Here is a 20,803-nt window from a genome sequence, read left to right as displayed (position 1 = left end):
TACTTATAGAAAAATGTTAAGCCAACAGCATATCTTTGTGCCTCCATTTTCCATATCCTGAATGGAAAACTACAAGTCCTAGAATGCAAAATGATAACATTGTGCATTTAGAACTTAAAGAAACGCAGTGTTATTTTATTTAAAAGCATAAATTGCATGCATGTATCTGACCAGTTATGTTTGCGCTTCAGCACAAAGCGGTCCCTACATACAATTTTAATCACGTGAACTATGAAATGTAAAACTAATATGTAAATGACGGCGTCATTGACTATACTTAGGTTTTTTTCCCTTTTAGTGCAAATTGAGTAAATAGCAGCTGCTGTTTATGCAGGCAATATTTGCTATGCATTTCTTTTGAATCTATGTGCTTATAGCTGGTGTAAAAAGTAGACGGATGCCAAAAGAAACCAAATTATTTGCACCTGCATGAAAATGTCATGCTGGCATAAATGCTTGTGCCTTTATATTGTGGGGAGAATAGAGGGCGGAAAAAAGACTTTTTGCAGACGCGTTTTATGCTACGCTACAATAAAGATGATCCCCACTCTAAAAGAAATTGTTAAAAGGGCTCGTGTTATAGAGAATGTCAAACTTCCAGTTTACTGTTAGTAAAACAATCGGGTACAAACAAAATTAAATTAGTTTCTTATATTGCCCTTTATGCCGGGGTCTAGCCTCTTAGCACGGGACCAGATTTGAAACCTGTGCTGCTCAGCATTTTCTTGCCTCAAAGATAAGCGTGTTGAGCTTAAATTCTCCTCTAAGCCTGGGTTATACTTGTTAAGAACATATGATATCCACATAGAAGGGAGGGCCAGGGGGGTGGGTCAGGGACAACGCATTTGTTTTGTAAGCAAGACAACGCAGAGCAACACCGGTGCGAATCCCGGTCCCGCGCTTAGAAACTGGTCTCCGGTATTAAGCACGCTATAAATGATTAATTAAAAGTCAATACTTATTTGTAACCTCACAGTAGCAGACCTCATAGGTTTAAGCTAATCTTAAAAAGTGATCTTTGTTTTACTTGCTTTAATTGTCACAAGAACAGGCCAGCTGATAACAGAAAGTAATTGTGCACACTCTATTCATCATCTGCATTGTCCTGCTCACAATGGCTCTGAAGGTTAGCAGGTAGCTTCAGAAATGGCTCAGAATTTAATCCCAGAAACTAGCCCAATGGTGTAATGCCCCTGGATCTTTTGGTAATGATTGGGACGTGCAGAAAGATTCCTAAGTTTACAATGTATCAAAGCCCTCACCCACTACATCCCTGTACTAATCCCTCACTAGCACTTTCAATGAACCAACTTGTCCTTCTATTTAACTTGTAACACCCATGCCGTTCCCATTTTAGGCTAGAATGTTGCTCTGTGAAATTCAGTATTTCTTTGACCGGCAGCAGGATTGCAGTGGGGTGCACAGATTTCTTTTACTGGTGAACTTAAAAGCTCAGTCTTATGCTCACTATTCCTACTCTTTGCCTCCTCGGTCCCATAAACTAGTAAATTTACAGCAGGAAGGACATTTTTAGATGAAAGAACTTCATTGCGAGTATGACTTGGGCCTGGCTGCCATACTGAAGTTTTAAGTGATAGCCACTGACATGGGTCCAGCCAATTTGTAAGTTCAATGTACTCTTTTCCTTTCCAAGGTTGATAAATAGAGTACCATTAATGGGTTAATAGCACCTTTTATAATACAGAACTTACAAGCGGGGGTGGCTCCCGCATTAAGGACACAAATTATTATTGCTTTAGTTTGGTTGAATAAGATGACACATTTTTTCAACTTCATTCCCGTTGTTTAAGTGAATCTGAACTTTGCAGGCAGCACATGTATTGTAATTGAGAGAGATCTGCCACATCACTGGAAACCACGTTTAAATTAGCAACATTATCAGTTTATTCTGCCCAAAGTTGAAGCTTGTGTACAAGTACAGCATTCTTGACCGCTTACTTGGCATGTCTGCATTAGCAAACCTCAGGAGATTGGTCAATTCTTACAACAAATAATAATTAGTTTTTTATATAGTGCTTTAATCTAATGGTCTTTACATAGGACATATTTGCATACATTACTATTATTACCCAATCGAAATTAAGGCGATTGCCTCAAGTTTTACCTCAACAGTGATTCTCCTAAGGAAACTGAGAGCTAATAAATTGAAAATGCACAACTTTGGTAGGAGATGAGGAGACAAGTGTTTGGCTAATCTACTGCATTGCTATCAGTGAATTACAGTATGTACAGGCAGACAAAACAGGGCTCTCAATTAGGGCCCCTATTTAAAGTGCAAATAGTATTGCATGAAGAGACCCTCTATAATGGTCATGTAGGTCCCTGTGGCGAGACTAACCCCCTTTTATTATTATTCTTAGGTTATTTATTAAGCGCGATCCGCGCTTTGGAAAGCAACAGCGTGCTTTGCAATCCTAGGGGAAAGAAAAGGTTAGGGAGCAGAGAAACAAGGGAGTGGGATCTAAGAGCAGGGTAGGAATTGTCAGCAAAATGATCTACAAGTAACCAGGGGAGGAAAATGTGGGGATCAGATTACCCAATCTCAGTTATGGTGGGGGGAGTGGACAGTGTAGGGAGGAGCCATTCTTTGAAGAAGAGTGCCTTGAGCCCCTTCCTGAACTGTAGAAGTGAGGGTGCGAGTCGGATGCTGATGTGGAGGATGTTCTAGAGTCTTGGGGTGTAGACCGAGAAGGACTGTCTTTGTTTTTTTTCCTTCCTGCGCAGTTCAAGTCTGCAAATGTCCTTACTTCTGGTGAATCGTAGGCCTCCGGAGAGGCTCCATTTCTCAGTGAGGTAACGTGAAGACTGACAGCCTTGTAGATGATACAGCAGGACTTGAAGATGATACTGGCTTGCAGCAGGAGCCAGTTCAATTTGATGAGGATTTGGGTGTATTGGTCCTTTGAGTCATGCTGCAGCATGCAGGACATGTCTCAGGGCCGCCAGGGTAGTCTCTGAAAGGCCTTCCAAAAGGGTGTTGCCACCACCCAGGTGGGAGTGGACCAGGGCTTGCACAGCAAATCTGAAATTGTTTTCTGTGATGAAGGGCTTGATTTTCTGAAGGAGAGAATGTTGGTACCAAGCCGTTTGTCCTCCTTGCTATGTGCTGTTTGAAGGAGAGGTATCTGTCAACGTCATACCCAAGGGACTTGCAGTGCAACGCTCCACAGTAAAGATTGTCCCAATGGAGAGATTTGTGCTCTGAGGGTAAATTGGGCCCAGGGGACAGCAGCAGTAAAGGAAAGTCTGACCCCATCATTTGCAAGGCTGTCGCAATCCAGTCCCAAAGCTGCCTACGATCCCAAGAAGCCAGGACGTGGCTTGAACTCTGCTGGTGTAGATAGGAAACAACCAAAAAAGGTCTTCTCTGTCTGCACCCTCAAACTCTGGAACTTTCTCCCTGTCAACACCAGACTCATCCCCCTTGCTTCAACATTTCAGGAGAGCTCGTAAACCTCCTTCAAATAATGGCTCATCCTTAATATCTAGATCAAGACCCTGTCCACTCCCCACCTAACCTGGCCGTTGTGCGATCACATGTTTTCTCCCCTAATTGCCTGCTGATCCATTGCTCCCAAATTGCCCAACCTCCCTGTTACCTCCCATCTCCCCTGTATTGATTCCTTGCGATCTTCTCCCCTCACTGTGTACTTTCAGCTATGATTTGTCAAGCGTTCTTTTGCTTCCCAAAGCTAGGTCCGTGCTCAATACATTCCGTAATAACTTGTAGAGAGGTTCTTTACATTAATGTTCTTTCTTTTCTGGCAGCCAAAACTGAATATAATCAAGAGCAGGAGAAATGTTGAGAATTTTCTTGAGGCCTGCCGCAGGATTGGTGTTCCTGAGGTGAGATGCATTATTTTGTTTTATTTTGCTTTCTGTCTCCTGCATCAGCTCATCCTGTTTCTTCATCAATTGTTTGTATTTCTCAATCTCTCCAAAGCGCTGTTTGGAATACGGTAATGGAATTAATGTGTTGTGTGTGGAGTGGTCTAGAATGATGACCTTGCCTACAGAGTAATTTATTCATCTTAAGCAATCTCTGTCAACAGTGGAGCAGATTCTGCATTGCATTGAATTTGTGGTACTTTAGTGCAAGAATATCCTTTAGCACTTTGCCGACTGCCTCGTCGGTCTTTACTCCAGGTTGGCGCATCCATGTCCAGGATCCGTACAAACACTCAAATTTCAATGTAAATCGACAAAGTGAAGTGCCTACAAGTTAATTTAAGTGCATATCTAAAGAGTAAAACTACAACTGCATTTAGCTGCCAGACCTTTCAAAGATTTTGCTAGAATCTGATTTAAAGTGGTGCTTCTCATTTTTGGTGAAAGTGTACGATCAGTGATTCCTCTTTTGTTGATTGGGATTTTAAGGTAAATATGGACTTTGCCTAGGGTGCCAATATCCTGGAAGCCTAACATTCCTTTGTTGAGGGAGACACAGTCAGGCGTCCTGTATCTTGTGTTGAACCTGCTCGTGTAGCGAGGTGCAAATCCAACCAGTATTTGGCCTGTATCGGTATGGTGCTGGGGTCCTTCTGTAAGGGTGAAAAAGTACGATTCTGACACAGTGGTGGCATGTTTGTTGGCAAAGACTTTTATTTGTAATAGAAAATAAAATGAAAACCTACCTTGCCCTATTACTACGAGGGATTGCCCTACCTCAAAAAAACACTAAGGACTCTACCAGGATGTCCAGTAGAGTAAAATGTCCACTGTCCTGTGTCAAAACCTATTTCCATTCCCTTACGCTCTAGACTTACTAATGAAAAATGTGGGTGTCTTCCTAATCCAGAAGGAAGCCCACCTGTTTCTGGATATAGGGCCTCATTATGACTCTGGCAGTAGCCGTGCCCGTAAAACCGGAGTCATTTTTTTTTGACACCCGGGAATGGGCAATTACCGGGGCATTACAGCCCCGGCGGACCCGGTAATTGCCCATTAACGGGCGCCGGAAAATATTAGTCCCCATTCCCATCTGACCCCCATATGGCTCAATGGAATTGGGGAGATTGGATGCACCGGCACCATTCGGGAATGGAGCCGATGCATCCGAGATGTTCTGCTCGCGGGTGCCGGCAGAACTCATAGTTTGCCGGTCCGGTAACAACGGCACCGCTGTTACCGGACCGGCAAACTTATAATGAGGACCATAGTTTCAAGGGCTCAATGCCTGAAAAGAAACTCTTGTTAGCGAATCTTTAGCTTTAAGGTTCTGTTCTTAAATATTTGTTCCAAAGTATGCAAAATACTGTTCCTGGACAAAAAGGGGGAACGTATTTCTCTGACCTTGCTTTAGCTTATAAACGTAACCTCTGGTCTGGTTCACTATCCTGCCAGACCTGACTGTGGCCTTCTGTTTCACAATCCAAGTATCTACAGTTCACCAACGTGGTATCAAGTATGCTTCACTATCCTGTCAGACTTGATTGTACATTTTAGAGTTCTAGTAAGTGTTTCTCTCTTTGGGAAAGGGTCCCTGACCCCTTGTGCCAGTTCCTTGCTGTTCTTTTCCTCTTTTGCTACGGCCCCATATCCCTCAGGGCTGTGTCCCTGATTTGTTCTGCTGCTTGTTTCTCTCTTCTCGGAGTTCCAGGTCCCTCTATTTTCTCTTGAGGTTCCTCTTGGCCACCGCTGCTTCTTTGTATGTGTCTTTGTGCTGGTGTGGGTCTTTGACCTCTCTGTACTTATGTGGCAGGGCTTCCCTGATTCCATATGGGTCCCAGACACTTGTTTCCTGTTTCAGTGGGACTTCGGTCCCTGGTTCACCCAACGTCCAATTGAACAGACCTCGAGGACTCTCCTGCCAGGTACTATTCCATATATGCTTATTCACAAAGTTCCTCTCAAACTGTATAACTCTTTCGTTATTGCTTCTCACAATGTATTTATGTGCCGTTTTAATCCATTCGTCTCCCTTTGTGCCCCACTAGCCGTTGCAACCCTTTCCCTACCTTTTGGTAGTCTTGGTGTGGTCTCCGGTCTTTCCTGGAAGTAGAGCAGGGTTTCTGTGTTGCTGCCACGGTCGGAGTTCGGTCTTTGTCAGCTTTGCAGCGTTGACTCTCCTTCGTGTCCCTGGCTAAGTGCATACTCCTTCTCGCTTTGCTTACGCCGGTCGAATTTCCCTTCTCTTCCTCACCAGCCAGGTCCCTGTTGCATGGACCTCTTGGGGAGGCACTTCTCTCCTCAACTGCATGTCGTGTTCTTGCTTTCGGGTACCTTGCCACGGAACCGGTGCCTGGTCCCTCGCTTCTCGAGGGCTGGCTTGACGCTGTATGTAGTCATTTCTTTCTTTTTATCATTGAAGCTACTTCTTGTAAGGTCGATCGCGTATGTTGGTTCCACAGGGGGCTTTTGCCTCTCTGTCTGCTCTTCTTCATGTCGGTGATGATTTGTATTCTGCCTGGGTAAACCTCACTCTTCCTTGTCCCAATAAGATTAATGAAAACCTCTACCTCACTGAAATTCATAGAGGTGTGAGGGACCAAAGGAGGACTGAGTGGGGTTAAAGGACAGAGGGGACAATAAGGTAGGCAGTGAATTCTGCATTTGCCCAAGGCTATCGTCACTAATCCCATGGAGGGTTTCCGTCCCCATGAGATTCGCCCGCTGAGTACCACCCCCAGGAGGACTATCAGGTAGCAGCCTAACATCCCTGGCCTCATAGGAAGGAGCTCCACTCATGGGAGCAGTGACAATACCCTGGGATTCGTCACATACCCTTCCCCTGGTTTCTCCCTCTAGATTTTGACATGGGGGGGGGGGCTTAGACTGGTATCCCAATTTCATATAGTTATACTACTAGGGGAGACCTCTTCCCATGTCTCTAGCGAAGAATAAACTGCTATCGGTTTGAGTTTTGTTTCCCCATAATTTCAACAAACTTTGGGAAGTCTATTCCAATAATGGTCTCTTCTGGTAGTCTGGTAAGGATGTCAACATTTATTAGGGTCTCTTGACCCTCGAATTTGATATAACCATGGGAGTTCTATGGTTATACTTCCTGGGCCCCATGTACACACGTGACCTTAATAAGTTTCCTGTTTTTCATTTTGTCCACATTGACTAAATCACCCCTTACGGCTGTCTGCTTGCTCCCTGAATAGACCAAAGCCGATACTCACTTTGTTATCGGTGACGGGTTTGTGAGTTTTGAAATGGGTAGACTGACAGTAACTGTTGGTAGTTTCAATGTCTATATCACTTTGGTACTCTGGATCCCCTCATTCTTCTCGGCATACAACCTATTTCCATTGGTTCATCTTTCCTACTGGAAGGACACTGTCTAGCTAAATGCCCTTTTTCTCCACAAGGGAAGCAAACAATTGGGGAATTTGTAGGGACACTGGTTTCTTTCATTTCTAGAGATCCCTTGTCTTTCGTCCCCATTTGTTGTCTTTCCTCCGTCTCTGATTCCCGGGTTACCATTTAATGAATTTTTGGAAAACCCTCATTAATATTTTCTCTAATCTATATCTTTGTTTCAGTATGAAAATTACTTTGGGGACCTGATTTTATCTCCTTCCTCCAATTGTCTGACTTATATAAAACCATGAGCTCTTTATTAGCTTCTGCTTGATTTTGTGTGGTTTCTATTGCCATAAGTAAGCTGGGCTTGTTCATTTATAAAATGGGTCTCTGTAGAGGGGGTGGTAGGCTATTAATAAGCTGTTTCGGGGGCTAAACCTTACAACACCTCAGGGAGGGTGTTCTTCCTTGGCCATTGCGACAGGGTGTTTTGAATTGTGGCCCACAACTCCACAGGAGTCTCACCTGTGTTTATTTTAATTTCCCAAAATGTGTTACATTTTCAGTCTGTCCTACTCTGAGTAACACTTCCTGTTCGTCATTGTAAAATGCAACTCCCAGCGGTTTGTGGCTCTGGTAGGATGACTGTAGGTCCCCCTTTAACAAGGGTACTAGATAACAGGTTTTTAACAACAAAACCGTTGGGCCAGGCATTCAAAACTTAGCAAGAATCTTCCTAAATCGTCCCCTTCCCTCTAAGGCTGTAAGATTCTATGCAGGAGGATGGGTCTTTGTTGGGCTGCTGTTAACCTTAATATGTTCTCTTAGCACCTGGCTTCTGCTTCTACCTAGTAGGTTAAGAGAAGTTCTAGCAGAGCCTTTAAGGTACTCATGGTGAGGCCTGGAATCTGGGAGAGTTCCAACTCGGTGGTTGATTTTCATCCGATTGCACTCCTTAGGGGCATTAAGTTGGAAGAAGAAAACATAGGTGTTTCAAAGAAAATAATTTCTTCAAACTTACGAGTAAGTTCTTCGGTTTCGAGGAGTCTACAAGATTCCATCTGAGGGGTCTCTTTGACTCTTAACTTCCCTTCAGAATCTGGCTGCAAACTATCCGACAAGGTAGGGGTTTGTATTGGTTCCCTAGAAGTTACCTGTGTGGACTTCTTTAAACTTGGTGTTATACCTAGGCTCCCAATTGGCGGGAGGATTTAGTGATTTGGCCAAGATTTAACTTCTAGTTGGGCTCAATTGAAAAATCGGATAGTCGAGCTACGCCAGCTAATGGCCTTCCTTTAAAAAAGGAATTTCTGTTGGGATATTGGGATTTTTAGTTTGGCAAGGAGCAATTGTTTTACTGTATAGATGGGCTTGATTGGGGAGACTATTAACTGAACCTCTTCCCCTTGTGACTCTTTGACTACTATTAACATGGGGTCGGGGGAAGAAACGACGTGTTTTAGGGACACCACAATTTTTTCAAGTGTTTCAGCTTCCCTCTATGGCACCATATGTAAGGGTGCAGAAGTACGAGTCTGACAGAGTGGTGGCATGTTTGTTGGCAAAGACCTTAATTTGTAATGGAAAATAAAAGGAAAACCTACCTTGTCCTATTTCTACGAGGGTTTGCCCCTCTCACCAAAAACACTAAGGACTCTGTCAGGATGGCCAGTAAAGCAAAATGTTTACCACTTTGCGCCAAAACATATTTCAGTCCCATACACTCCAGACTAACTAATGAAATAACTGTGCCTCTTCTTAATTCAAAAGGATGCTCCTCTCGTTTCGGTATATAGTATCAAGGACTCAATTCTTAATAAGAAATCTTGTCACTGAATCTTTAGCTTAAAAGTTCTGTTCTTAAATGTTTGTTCCAAAGTATACAAAATACAGTACCTGGACAAAAAGGGGGAACTTCTTTCTCTGTCCTTGCTTCAGCTTATAAACATAACATTAGGTCTGGTTCACTATCCTGCCAGACTTGACTTTGGCCTTCTGGCTCACAAAATGTAATTTCCAAGTATCTACAGTTCACCAATGTGTTATCAAGTCTGGTTCACTATCCTCCCATAATTGATTGTACATTTTCTCTCTTTGGAAAAGTATCCTTGACACCTCGTTACAGTTCCTTGTGCTTCTTTTCCTCTTTTGCTTGGGCCCCAAATCCCTCTGGGCTGTTTCTATGTATCCCTGATTTTGTTCTGCTGCTTGTTTCTCTCATCTCCAAGTTCTAGACCCCTCTATTTTCTCTCTAGGTTCCTCAGACTTACTTTGGACTTCAGCCTCTTGTTCATGTGTGTCGTCATGATGATGTGGGTCTTTGTCCCATGTGTACTTCTGTGGCAGGCTTCGCCTGTTTTTATATGGGTCCGAGGCCCTGATGTGCACTAGCAGTGCGTCCCCGCTTCCATGTAGGTCCCAGACCTTTGTTTCCTGTTTCTGTGGGACTTCGGTCCCTGGTTCATCTAATGTCCAATTGAGTAGACCTGGTGTATTCTCCTGCCAGGTGCTGTTCCACATATGCTTGTTCACAAAGTTCTTCTCAAACTGTATAACGCTTTCGGTATCCCATTTGCTTTGTCACAATATATTATACGGCACAAGCAAGTCAGGTATCCCCTTCCCCTAAAATGAATGTGGCACGCTATAAAACCGCTTTTTATTTCTCCAACATAGATTCTTTCTTAAGGAGGTCTCCAACCGCACCCAACCTCCACAAGCACCCTGTGTCACAGTAGACTAGGAACCAGGCTGGTGTGTTATCAATGACTATTTTTGTAATGTTTTAATGGAAAATTAGAATAAACAATTACAACAGCCACCAAGGTGTGGCAACACAAATTGCAGAGTCCTTTTTGGTCAAACGGCACACTGAGACAACTCAAATATATATATATATATATATATATATATATAAGGATTTACTTTGCTTCTTTCACCAGTATCATCAATAAAGAGTTCAAAACACCAAAAACATGAATGCAACCAACGGAAAAGTGCATGAAGTTTGTCAGTTTTGGATGGAAGGCAGTGGCAAGGAATGGGAGCACAAGGTTAAAATCGGGTTTTGAGTAGTGCTTACAGAAACAATATGGGAGCCCGCAATGAATGGGACATTTTGTTTTTTGCACCCTGAAACAATGTTTTTTTAATTATTTAGCAAAACTGCTATGGGACAGCACAGAAAGCACTTTGTGTTGCTTATACTTAGAAGACAGGCAGGGCTTTGGAGAATACTAGCCAGCAGACGCAAGGAAAATCGGTTTTAGGATATGCAACACATGGGCAATGGAAAGGGAATGCAAATGGAAATTTGTTTTCACAACACAATAGGGAAAGAGAAACAGAATAGGAAAAGTGTTTTTTAGTAGGTTAAGCTCACTTTCAATGGAAAAGAAAACTCAAATGGAATTTGTTTTTACTGAGGCTGCTAATGACAGGGAAGCTCTAGGCAATGGGGAACTCACATGAGGAAAATCGTTTTTTAGTTAAAATGACAAGTAAATAGCAGTTAGGCTCTGGGCAAAGGAATAGCTCGCATAAGGGACACATTCGTTTTTTCAGCTCACCATGGGATTGATTCTTTTGGGCAACACTTTTATGACTATAACCCTTCTCAATGCACTGGGAAGAGATGATGGATTTCAAATTTCCACTATTCGAATCCCGTGAAATAAATAGGGAAATTAATTTATTTACTTGTAAAAAATATACTAGAGGGCACTGTGCACAATGTCATCAGTAGTATAAATAGCTTGTGCCGTTGTTATAACTTGATGGTCGTGAAGATTATGGGGCCTCTGTCCACAGGTTCGACCGAGAAAGATAAAAATAACTTCCTGAGCGATCCTTGAGGCCACAGGTTTTTTGAGTGCCGAAGAACGCCAGGAACCAGGAACACCGGTGACCCCTCGACCGCTGTAAAGCAAGCAATGGGTCAGTACAATGGGAAAACAATACACTGAAATGGCGAGATCACAAATATCAAGGGGCTTACCAAGGCGGGGTCTGGGAAGAGCACAGAAGGAAATGGGGTTGTTCCGTGTGGTTAAAATGTAGCAAGCTGTAGCGAGTAGGCGTAGATAGTTGTTGAGTTTGGCACTGCAAAACCTGAATGGAAAGGGTAATCCGAAAACAGTCCGTTAAGAGTTCCAGGAGTTAAGGTCAAAAGCCAGCCAAGTTCGTCAAAACCAGGGGTAATCCAAAGGAATCCAAAACACAGTTCAAAAGGTCCTGAAACAGTAAAACTGTATCCGAGAGCTTGACAGAGGAATCCAAGAAGAACAGTCCATAGTCCAGAATCGAGATGTGGAGACAGGAAGACGCCGAACAGTGCCTGATTAGGTCAGCTGTGAAGCACTGAATGAGCGTTCCCTCTCCAGTTTTGAAGGGGCCTAGGAGTGTCACATGACCCCATCACGTGACTGATGAAATAGCACGTTTCTGTGTTACATGACCCAAGATTTCAAAGACGCTGCCGGGTCTTCCTGGAGGCGTGATGAAGCAAAGAAAAAGGCCGGCGTCACCGTCGACTATCTCCAAGACGCCAGGGCAGCTGCCAATGTCGCAATACGTGAGAATGACCATAACGCATTGGATACCCTCGTGTATTCTTGTTGCATAGCCGCTGCCGTGCTACTTGAGGGAGTGAGGGCCTAAGGTTAGAAGTGGAAGGCAAATCAGGACCTGAGAGGGAGGGCTTAGTGGCTGCACGGGTATTCATGTGCGTAAGGTGACCAGTGGATGGTGTAACAGCCGTGCCCGTTGGCTTCAGTTCTGTTTTTCCGAAAGCTTTCGCGTCGAGCAAGAACGGCGCGCTTCGTTTTTCTGTGGAAAAATGTTCTCATTTTCAACACCATCGACCGCAAAGTCACGATTTTAAAAATATTATGTCTGTGGAGCTTAAATGTCCATAACCAACCCTCACTGCGTCTGCCTTTTGTGTCTGGGTTCCGGGCACCGTACCGAAGACTATGGATCCTGTCAGTCCATGATGGAAAAAGCTCTCTGGCAATGCAGTGTTAAGCTGGCGGTGGGGAAGGAAGCCTCAAAGTCTTGTTCGAAGAGGGAAAAGAAATCCGGGGAGTCTAGAGATGCCACTCGTCATAAACTGTCTCAATCGAGAAGCCGATCGAGGCAGTCATCGTCCTTAGGTCTCCCTCTTCTTACTCAGACTCCTCTACAGAGGTCATCAGGTGCCTGACTTGGTCAGATTCCCCTAGTAAATGGGATGCTTTCAGAGTGGAGATGATGCGGATCTTTGAGAATGCAGCCTCAACCCCCTTAAGAGTCACGCAAGATCCATGCCCCGTTGCTCCTTCGGACGACTTAGGGAAGTCGAAGGCTACCTCAGCAAAAACGAGTAAGCCGGCTATTCGTCGAGAAACTCGACCCGACAAAAAGTCATCGAAGGCATCGGCTCCACAGTCGAGTCTATCCCTGATACCGGCGAAAAAGTTTAAATCATCGAAGGCTTTGACGATTGTGTCGACGCTATCGGCGTCGACTACTTCGCCAAAATCGAGGGCGATTCATGACAAATCGACCCCTTTATCGAAGCCATCTTCAACATTGTCGACGAAATCTTTGATTTCATCGAGGCCCGTATCGGTTCAGGATAAAATCTTTAAACCTGTACTGAAAAAATACTTTTTCAAGTATATGGGCCTAATTACGAGGTTGTTACGCTCACCTGGTATCCACAGGGACGCCACCCAGCCGGGTTACTCGCTGGTATGCTTCTCAGCTTTGCCCTGATCTGGTCTGCGGGGAAGGTTCTGCCTGAAAATACAAGAGGACTGTGTTCAAGACTGACTGACTGGGTTTAGTATCCTCCCTCCACCCCCGTATGCTTTCAGTCCCTCTGGCGCCCTCTCCTCACCTTGTGGTAGAATTAGGCATGCTCTCCGTCCTGCCTTCTTTGCAGGGGCGCGTTGTCGTTCATGGGCGAGTGCGGTCCAGTTACTTCACTGATGCCGGCCCGTTTGATATTGTTCAGGTAGGTCTTATTGCTGTTCTTTAGTTTTGTTGCCATCCTGCATGCCTTTCTTTGTTTAAAATGTCTCTTTTTTTCTCCAGAGCTTCAGCACGGCGAACTGGCTTGGTCTTCTGCTCTGACCAGACGTGCAGAGCGGCCCCGTGAGCAGAACTCAGAATGTTGCAGCGAGGTAACAACGGCGCCGGTACCATTACTAATGAGGCCCAATATCCTCCATATATGAAGAGGAACGTGCCTCTGATGAGGAGACTTCACCTTTTGGGGTACAGTTTGGCACTGTTTGAAGAGCTCATTGATCCGCAATCAAAGATGAAGGACCTCTGTGACTCCCTCCAGCCTGCTAGTGGACTGGATACTTCTCCAGAATTGGAGTTTGGCAGGCCTGACCTGTCAGAGCCTGCTCACTCGGGTTTCAGAAATTTAATGAACAGTGTCACAGAGTATATGGGGTGGAGTAAGGCTTCCCCGGCATTATGAGCAGGATGACATGACGGACATCCTAGATCTGGCACCTCAGAAGGATTGAATCTTACCCTTCCACAAAGCTCTTCAGAGGAAGGTTGTGGCCAATTGGGAAGCTCCGGAATCAGTGGTCCAGACTTTCTCACAAAACATCCTACCCCGGAGAGTCTAATAGTACAGGCTTCTACTTCGACCAAACTGTCTGCCTATCCCTCTATCCCCCCGGATAGAGACGATAAAAAAGTGATGCATAGGCTCGTAAGGTCTTCTCATCCAGCAGCATGGCCTTGAAGTCTACTAACGTTACATGTGCGTTACACCCTGTGGGATTGTGTGGCCATGGCGGCTGATCACATTCCGGAAGGCCAGGAAAGGGACGGCTTCCTGAATTTAGTTAAAGATGGTAAGGAGGTGATAAGAGAATGTCTCCAATCAGGATTGGATACTGCTGACAGCATCAACCGATCCATGGCTGCAAGCACCGTACTTCGCTGGTTTGCGTGGTTGAGAAAGTCGGGGTTTGCACCGGACTTGCAGGCCAGACTGATCAACATGCCCTTAGATGGCTCAAGGTTGTTCAGCAGCAAGGCGGATGTGGGTCTGGAGAAGCCGCAGACCCCTTAGAGCCTCCGTTTGACAACCTCAACACTCCTACTCAGGCTCATCTTCCTGGAGTGGTCGTTCTTTTCGCTTCTATTCCTCAGTTGGTAGAGGAAGGGGACAGACCGGACAAAGGGGGCAAAGAAGATTTCCTCGTGGTGGACGAGCAAGGGTGCTCAGCCCCAGCAGCAGCATCTTTACCCTCAGCCTCTGCTGCAGTCGCCTCTAAGCCACTCTGAGGCCTTGACCCACAAAACCCCAGTGGGAGGCAGAATCTCTCAGCAGCTGAACAAATGGCGGGGCATTACTTCAGATACTTGGGCACTGCAAACGGCAGCTCAAGGTTACTGCCTTCCTTTTCTAAAAAGGCCTTGGAATCATCCACTGGGAACCAACTTTGTCAAAATTCCAGATCCGCTCCTGGTGCAGGAGATTTTAACCCTGCTACCGAAAGGTGCAATAGAACATGTACCTGCAGCGGAGAGTAACAAGGGTTGATATTCCCCCTACTTTCTCATTCTCAAGAAGGACGGAGGATTGAGACCCATCTTGAACTTAAGAAACTTGTTCAAGTTCCTCTGGAAGGACAAGTTCAAGATGGTTACCCTTTCCCAGATCCTTCAGGCTCTCCAACTCCAAGACTGGTTGGTATCATTGGACCTTCAGGATGCTTACTTTCATGTGCCAATCCATCTCAAGTGCATAAAGTACCTGAGGTTTGCGGTTGGCGGTTCTCACTATCGGTTTCCATTTCTGCCATTCGGGCACACCACCGCCCGATGGTTTTCACCAAGCTGATGGCGATAGTGGCAGCAAGTCTCAGGAGAGGGGGATTCACGTCTGCCCCTACCTGGACGACTGGTTGGTCAGGACTCAATCACCAAGCACGCCCAGGAACATCTCAGTATCACCTGCCACTCCCTGCACAGACTGGGCTTCTCCCTCAATTACAAGAAGTCCCATATGATATCATTCCAAAGACTCCAATTCATCGGAGCGGTCTTTGATACTTCCTCTAGGAAAGCCTCGCCTCCCAAGGTGAGAGCTCAACACATTCAGCAGATGGTAGCAAAATTCCAAAATGCCCAACATCTTCCGGCCTTCAATTTTCTGAAGTTGCTCGGTCTCATGGCATCCTGCATTTTCCTCGTGCCAGAGGCCCGGTTGAGAATGAGATCTCTTCAATGGGCTCTCAGAGCTCAGTGGTCCCAATTTTCAGGGAATATGTTGGGTCAACTGCAAGTTCCGAGCAGAGTTGCTCAAGACCTGATTTGGTGGGCTTGCGAGGACAACATTCTCAAGGGACAGTCTTGTTGGCAACCATAGCCGGAGATAACGGTGGTGACGGATGCCTCGCTCACGTGGTGGGGAGCCCACACCAACGTACTGACAATCAGCGTTCGTTGGTCCAAACTACACATCAACTTTTTGGAACTGAGGGCAATCAGACTAGCGCTGAAGGCCTTCCTGCCCTCTGTACGGAAAAAGAATGCCCTGAAAATGACAGACGACACAGTGGCCATGTACTACCTCAACAAGAGAGGAGGTGTTGGGTCACTACCACTGTTTTGAATAGCAATGCAGCTCTGGTTCTGGCCACGACAAGAAGGAATCTATCTGTCGGCAGTTCACCTAGCCGGAGAGCAGAACACGGCGGCGGATGCTCTGAGCAGGCAGAGCACAGTCTGCCACAAATGGGCACTAGCTCAGAAAGTCCTTCAAGAGATCTTCACCCTTTGGGGAACCCTTCTAGTGGATCTGTTTGCGACCGGTGTCAACCGGATGTGCCACCAGTACTGCTCCATGGAATTTCCCTCAAGAGGAGCTCTAGGGGAACCGTTCGTAGTGGACTGGGAATTTCCACTCCTATATGCTTTTCCTCCAGTTCCTGTGATTCCTCACGTATTCAGGAGGTTGAGAAACTTCAGGAAATCCATGATCCTAATTGCACCAGATTGGCCAGGAGTACATGGTACCCGAACCTTCTGGACATGTCCATCTGCCCTCCAATACGTCTTCCACAAAGAGAGGATATTCTCTCGGAAGAGGAAGGTCGGGTTCTCCATCCAGAGATGAAGACACTCCGCCTTCACGCATGGTTTCTGAGAGGTTGCGATATAAGGATTGGGACCTTCCGGATGACGTAATGGAGATTTTGCTTTCGGCCAGAAGACTAGTGACCAAATCCTCATACCAGTGTCGGAATAAATTCGGTAACTGGTGCAGGGACAAGAATGTGGACCCTTTTCAATGTCTAACTCCTATGCTGCTTTCTTTTATGTTACATCTGGCTAATCTGGGTCTCCAGATTGGAACCATAAAAGGATACCTGGCGGCGCTTTCCATTTTTAAGCATTCCTCTGAAGAGGTCTCCTATTTCAAAATACTTTTAATTGTTCAATTTCTGAAGGAACTCACCAATGTGTACCCCCCAGTCCCAATTCATGTCCCTGCTTGGGATTTAAACTTTGTGTTAAAAAGTTTAACTTGTTTACCTTTGAGCCTTTACATTCCTTTCTGTTAAGGCTCTTAACTCTGAAAACTGTACTTCTGGTAGAATTGACATCAGCCCGCAGGGTGAGTGAGTTGCAGTCTCTTTCATGCAAACCCCCTTATACTACGTTTTATAAGGATAAAGTAGTTTGGGGTAAACCATCATTCCTGCCGAAAGTAGCCTCTGACTTCCATCTGTCATAGAAGATAACACTCCCAACGTTCTACCCTCCTCCTTATTAGGGCAAAGAGGAAGAGAGGCTGCATAGGCTGGACCCAAAAAGGGCTCTGAGCTTTTATATTGCAAGAATGGCAACATTTCGCCATTATGATCAACTGTTTGTGGGATATACCGGTCCTAAATTGAGTCTGGCAGTAAATAAACAAACCATATCCAAACCATATCCTGGTGGGCCACACTGGCTATTGGAGAGTTCTACAGACTGGCTGGAAAGGACTCACCGGAAGGGCTCCGAGCTCATTCCACGAGGGGCCTAGCAACTTCTGTGGCTCTTCAAAGGGGTGTCCCTATAATTGTCATCTGCTCAGCGGCAACTTGGGTGTCAATTCATACTTTTGTTAAGCATTACTGCTTAGACTCCTCCTCCACTCAAGAAGATCTATTTGCTAAGGCACTCCTTCATTCCATTCACGATAAATTTAAATAGTACTCCTCCTCCAAATTATCACTGCTTTGGGAGTCTATCAAAGAAGAGAAATATGTGGGAGGACACAATCCATTCGAAAAACAAGTTACTTACCAACTGATAACGTTCGTTCGAATGGATGTTCCTCCCACGTATTCCTCATTGCCCCTCCGAGCCTACCTCACCATACAATTTACGTGAATTACACTCAGCGTTCCCTGACGGCTTGCAGTGTGGGGTACGCCTAGTTAGTTCCTTGATTGATGGAACGAAAAAACTGAAGCCAACGGACGCTGCACGAGCTATTTATACTACTGATGACGTTGAGGCTCCACAGCGGCCCTCAAGGGACATCAATTCCACGACCTCGTGCACAGCGCCCTCTGCCGAGAAAAAATATTCCGAAGCAGCAAAGCTGGCGAGATACGAATATCAAGGAATACGTGGGAGGGTCGAAAGAATGTTACCAGTTGGTAAGTAACTTGTTTAGTTTAGTTGTACATCTGGATGCTCTGTGTCATTTTAAAGGCAAAATTGCACTTTGACTTTGTGAAGTTTCAGCCGTGAAAAGGTCTTCATTCTGCTGCAATTCAACATCTCCTTGTAGATTCTGTGAATTATTGTTTCCTCTGTGATGGGGTCATGATGGACAGAACCCCAAGTTCATATATTACAAATCTTGCACACATTTTCCTGAGCATGTCTTTAATTTAAAGGGAAAAACAGATTTACACAATTCCTTTAATGTTCCTGCCAAAATGCAATTTGCTTCACAGCAACTGTAGCTCACAATGCTGACATCCCATTTAGGGTTCTGTGGACAGTAATTTCTGAGGATGTTACTTCAGCTTTTCCATAATTTGGCCACTCGTGTCTCATGTCTTTCCCTTAACCGGGCAACTAACATTTTTATGCCTCTCCAGGTTTTGAGGCCCAAAATCACTCCTTTTTGCTTTGAAAGTGCAGGGCCTGATTTCCACATTGGTTCAAGGCAGGCCTTTCCTTTTGGGGAGCCTCATAACTGACTCTGGGCTTTTACTCATGACATCTGGGGCTATTTCACCCCACAGCGTCTCATGATGTATGAATGTGCCTCTTTAATCCATTCTCCCTTCATGACACAGTAGCTGGTGGGTTCCTTTCCCTACTTTCAGCAACCCCTGGTGTGGTCTCCAGTCTCTCCTGGAAACAGAGCAGGGCTTTTGTGTTGCTGCCACTGGGCGGCATTCAGTCTTCGGCGGTTCCTCAGCGCTAGACTCTCCTTCGCTTCCCTGGCTGCGCGTGTTCTCCTTTTTGCTTTGCTTTTGCCGGTTGGATTTCCCATCTCTCGGTCACCAGCCAGACTCCATTTGCATGGACCTCTTGGAGAGTCACTTCCCTCCTCAACACCATCTCAGCTTCTTCCCTTCAGGGCACTTGCCACCAAACCTGCGCTTGGTTCCTCACTCCTCCAGGGCTGGCTTGACATTGTGTCCTTTCTTGTTTTTATCATTGAAGCTACTTCTTGTAAGCTGTATCGCGTATGTTGGTTCTGATGTGGGCTTTTGCCGCTGTGCCCGCTCTTAGTTGTGACAGTGATGATTTGTATTCTGCCTGGGTAAGCCTCACTCTGCCTCGTGCCAGTAATATTAATGAAATCCTCTACTTCACTGAAATACATAGATGTGTGGGGAACCAGAGGGGAGTGAGTGAGGTGAAAGGACAGTGGAGACAATAAGGGAGGGGGTGAATATAGCATTTGCACAAGGCAATCATCACTAGTCCCATGGACGGTTTCCCTCCCCATGAGATCCACCTGCTGAGTGCCACCCCAGGGGGACAATTCAGTAGTGGCCTCCCCACCCTGGCCTCATGGGAATGGGCTCCCCCCATAGAAGCAGTGACAATACCCTGGGATTCATCACACTACCAATTCATGTTTTTATCTCTGCCAAACATCCTGATTAACCTGAACTCTGAGATTTGAAGGGAGCCCTTTTTGGAAGACAATGCTTCACTGATGAGGTCTCCCTTCACTTTCCACAGGGATTGTATTCAGAGGGCCATGACTTCGCTGAGCAGTTCGTATGATGGCCCTTGTGGGGGATTTGGAACAATCTTGTGCAGGTCTTAAAAGTATGATTCAATGATTTTCGGGAACATGATGTGTGACTTAATCTTTTCCCTGCCTTAAAGATCTTCTTGGATAGGAGATCTAGAAGCCTCTTGGGGTTCCAGGAGCCATAGCCTTGCTTTGTGGGAACATATGGCAAATAACACTCAGAATTTCTGTGTGTGGCTTTGCACCAGCATCCTACATCATTCTTGTTGGGCGCGTTTGAGCAGATATTGGTTAATTGGTTGGCCTATGTTGTCTCCCCTCATTCTCCTTGCCTGTTCCTTACAGCGAGTGGTTTCAAACTCTGGGGTAGAAAGGACGACATGTGTTGCCTGTCTTCTGAATGATTATATGTTTGCAAGTCAAATACATTGAGCTGCCTGTTGTAGTTGGATCTGGAGGTTATTTTTAGGTTGGCTTGCTTTGCCTTTTATAATTTGAAAGTCAATTATGTGAGGACCGATATTTTTTTATTGTAAATGTGCTATATACAGTGCTTTAGATAGAATCGCTGTATAAAAAGGTGAGGTTTTCCCCTTAAACCCTTAGCTGGGTTTAAAAGAAAAAGGCATTTAGTGCCTGAGCACTATTTTTCCTTGTGTTTAGTCTGCCTTTGCTTGCCCTCCATCCCTCCTCGAGGTTAGACGAATTTTATGCAGATCTGGATTGAATTGGTGCAACAAGTGGACACTGTTAGTCATTGTTGAGATTTTGAGTGCTTGTGCAGATGTAGTTGTTTTGGCTCCTTGCTTGTGCCCTACAGTTTATGGATTAGTGCCTTGTTTTTGCAGTGTTTTCTCTTTTTCTTCTCAGTCACTCTTAAGCGCTTAGTGACTGGCTGTATTTTCAGTGGCACTGTACACAGTGGCTTTGGGTGATTTGGTCTGTTGGCTGAAGGGTTACCTACAGGGGTTGTGGATCTGGACTGGATTCCTAAACTTCTGGATGTGTTTTGTGTGCTGGTTGGCAAGCCCCAAGTCTTTCCCCGGTGACGTCCAACTGAAAGCGTGTTTCGAATGGAATGTGTCCTCCCACCTATTCCTCATTTTATGATAAATATGCTTCCAGCTTTAGCTGCTTCGGAAATATTTTTCGACAGGGGGTGCTGTGTGCCGTCTCGTCGATGTCCCTTGAGAGCCACTGTTCTACTTTCAATGTCATAAGTATAAATTGAGCATGCAGCGGCCATTTGCTTCAATTCGTTTAAACGCTTTGAAGAATTACAGCGCGCTT

At 45.3% G+C, this 20,803-nt stretch overlaps 1 protein-coding gene across 3 annotated transcripts in view; it reads left to right on the top strand.

Moving 5' to 3' along the window:
* The window catches only part of LRCH4 (leucine rich repeats and calponin homology domain containing 4), a 1,212,507-nt gene that overhangs the window by 1,059,846 nt on the left and 131,858 nt on the right, over nucleotides 1–20,803 (top strand). For all 3 annotated transcript variants that reach the window (XM_069645103.1, XM_069645112.1, XM_069645094.1), the window contains one exon: nucleotides 3,790–3,867. In XM_069645103.1, coding sequence (XP_069501204.1) covers nucleotides 3,790–3,867 — 78 coding nt within the window. The remainder of the gene's footprint in view (nucleotides 1–3,789; nucleotides 3,868–20,803) is intronic.

This window comes from Ambystoma mexicanum, chromosome 1p, assembly GCF_040938575.1.
Source record: "Ambystoma mexicanum isolate Mex_15411 chromosome 1p, UKY_AmexF1_1, whole genome shotgun sequence".
Classification (NCBI taxonomy): domain Eukaryota; kingdom Metazoa; phylum Chordata; class Amphibia; order Caudata; family Ambystomatidae; genus Ambystoma; species Ambystoma mexicanum.
This window is presented reverse-complemented; position numbering and strand designations above follow the sequence as displayed.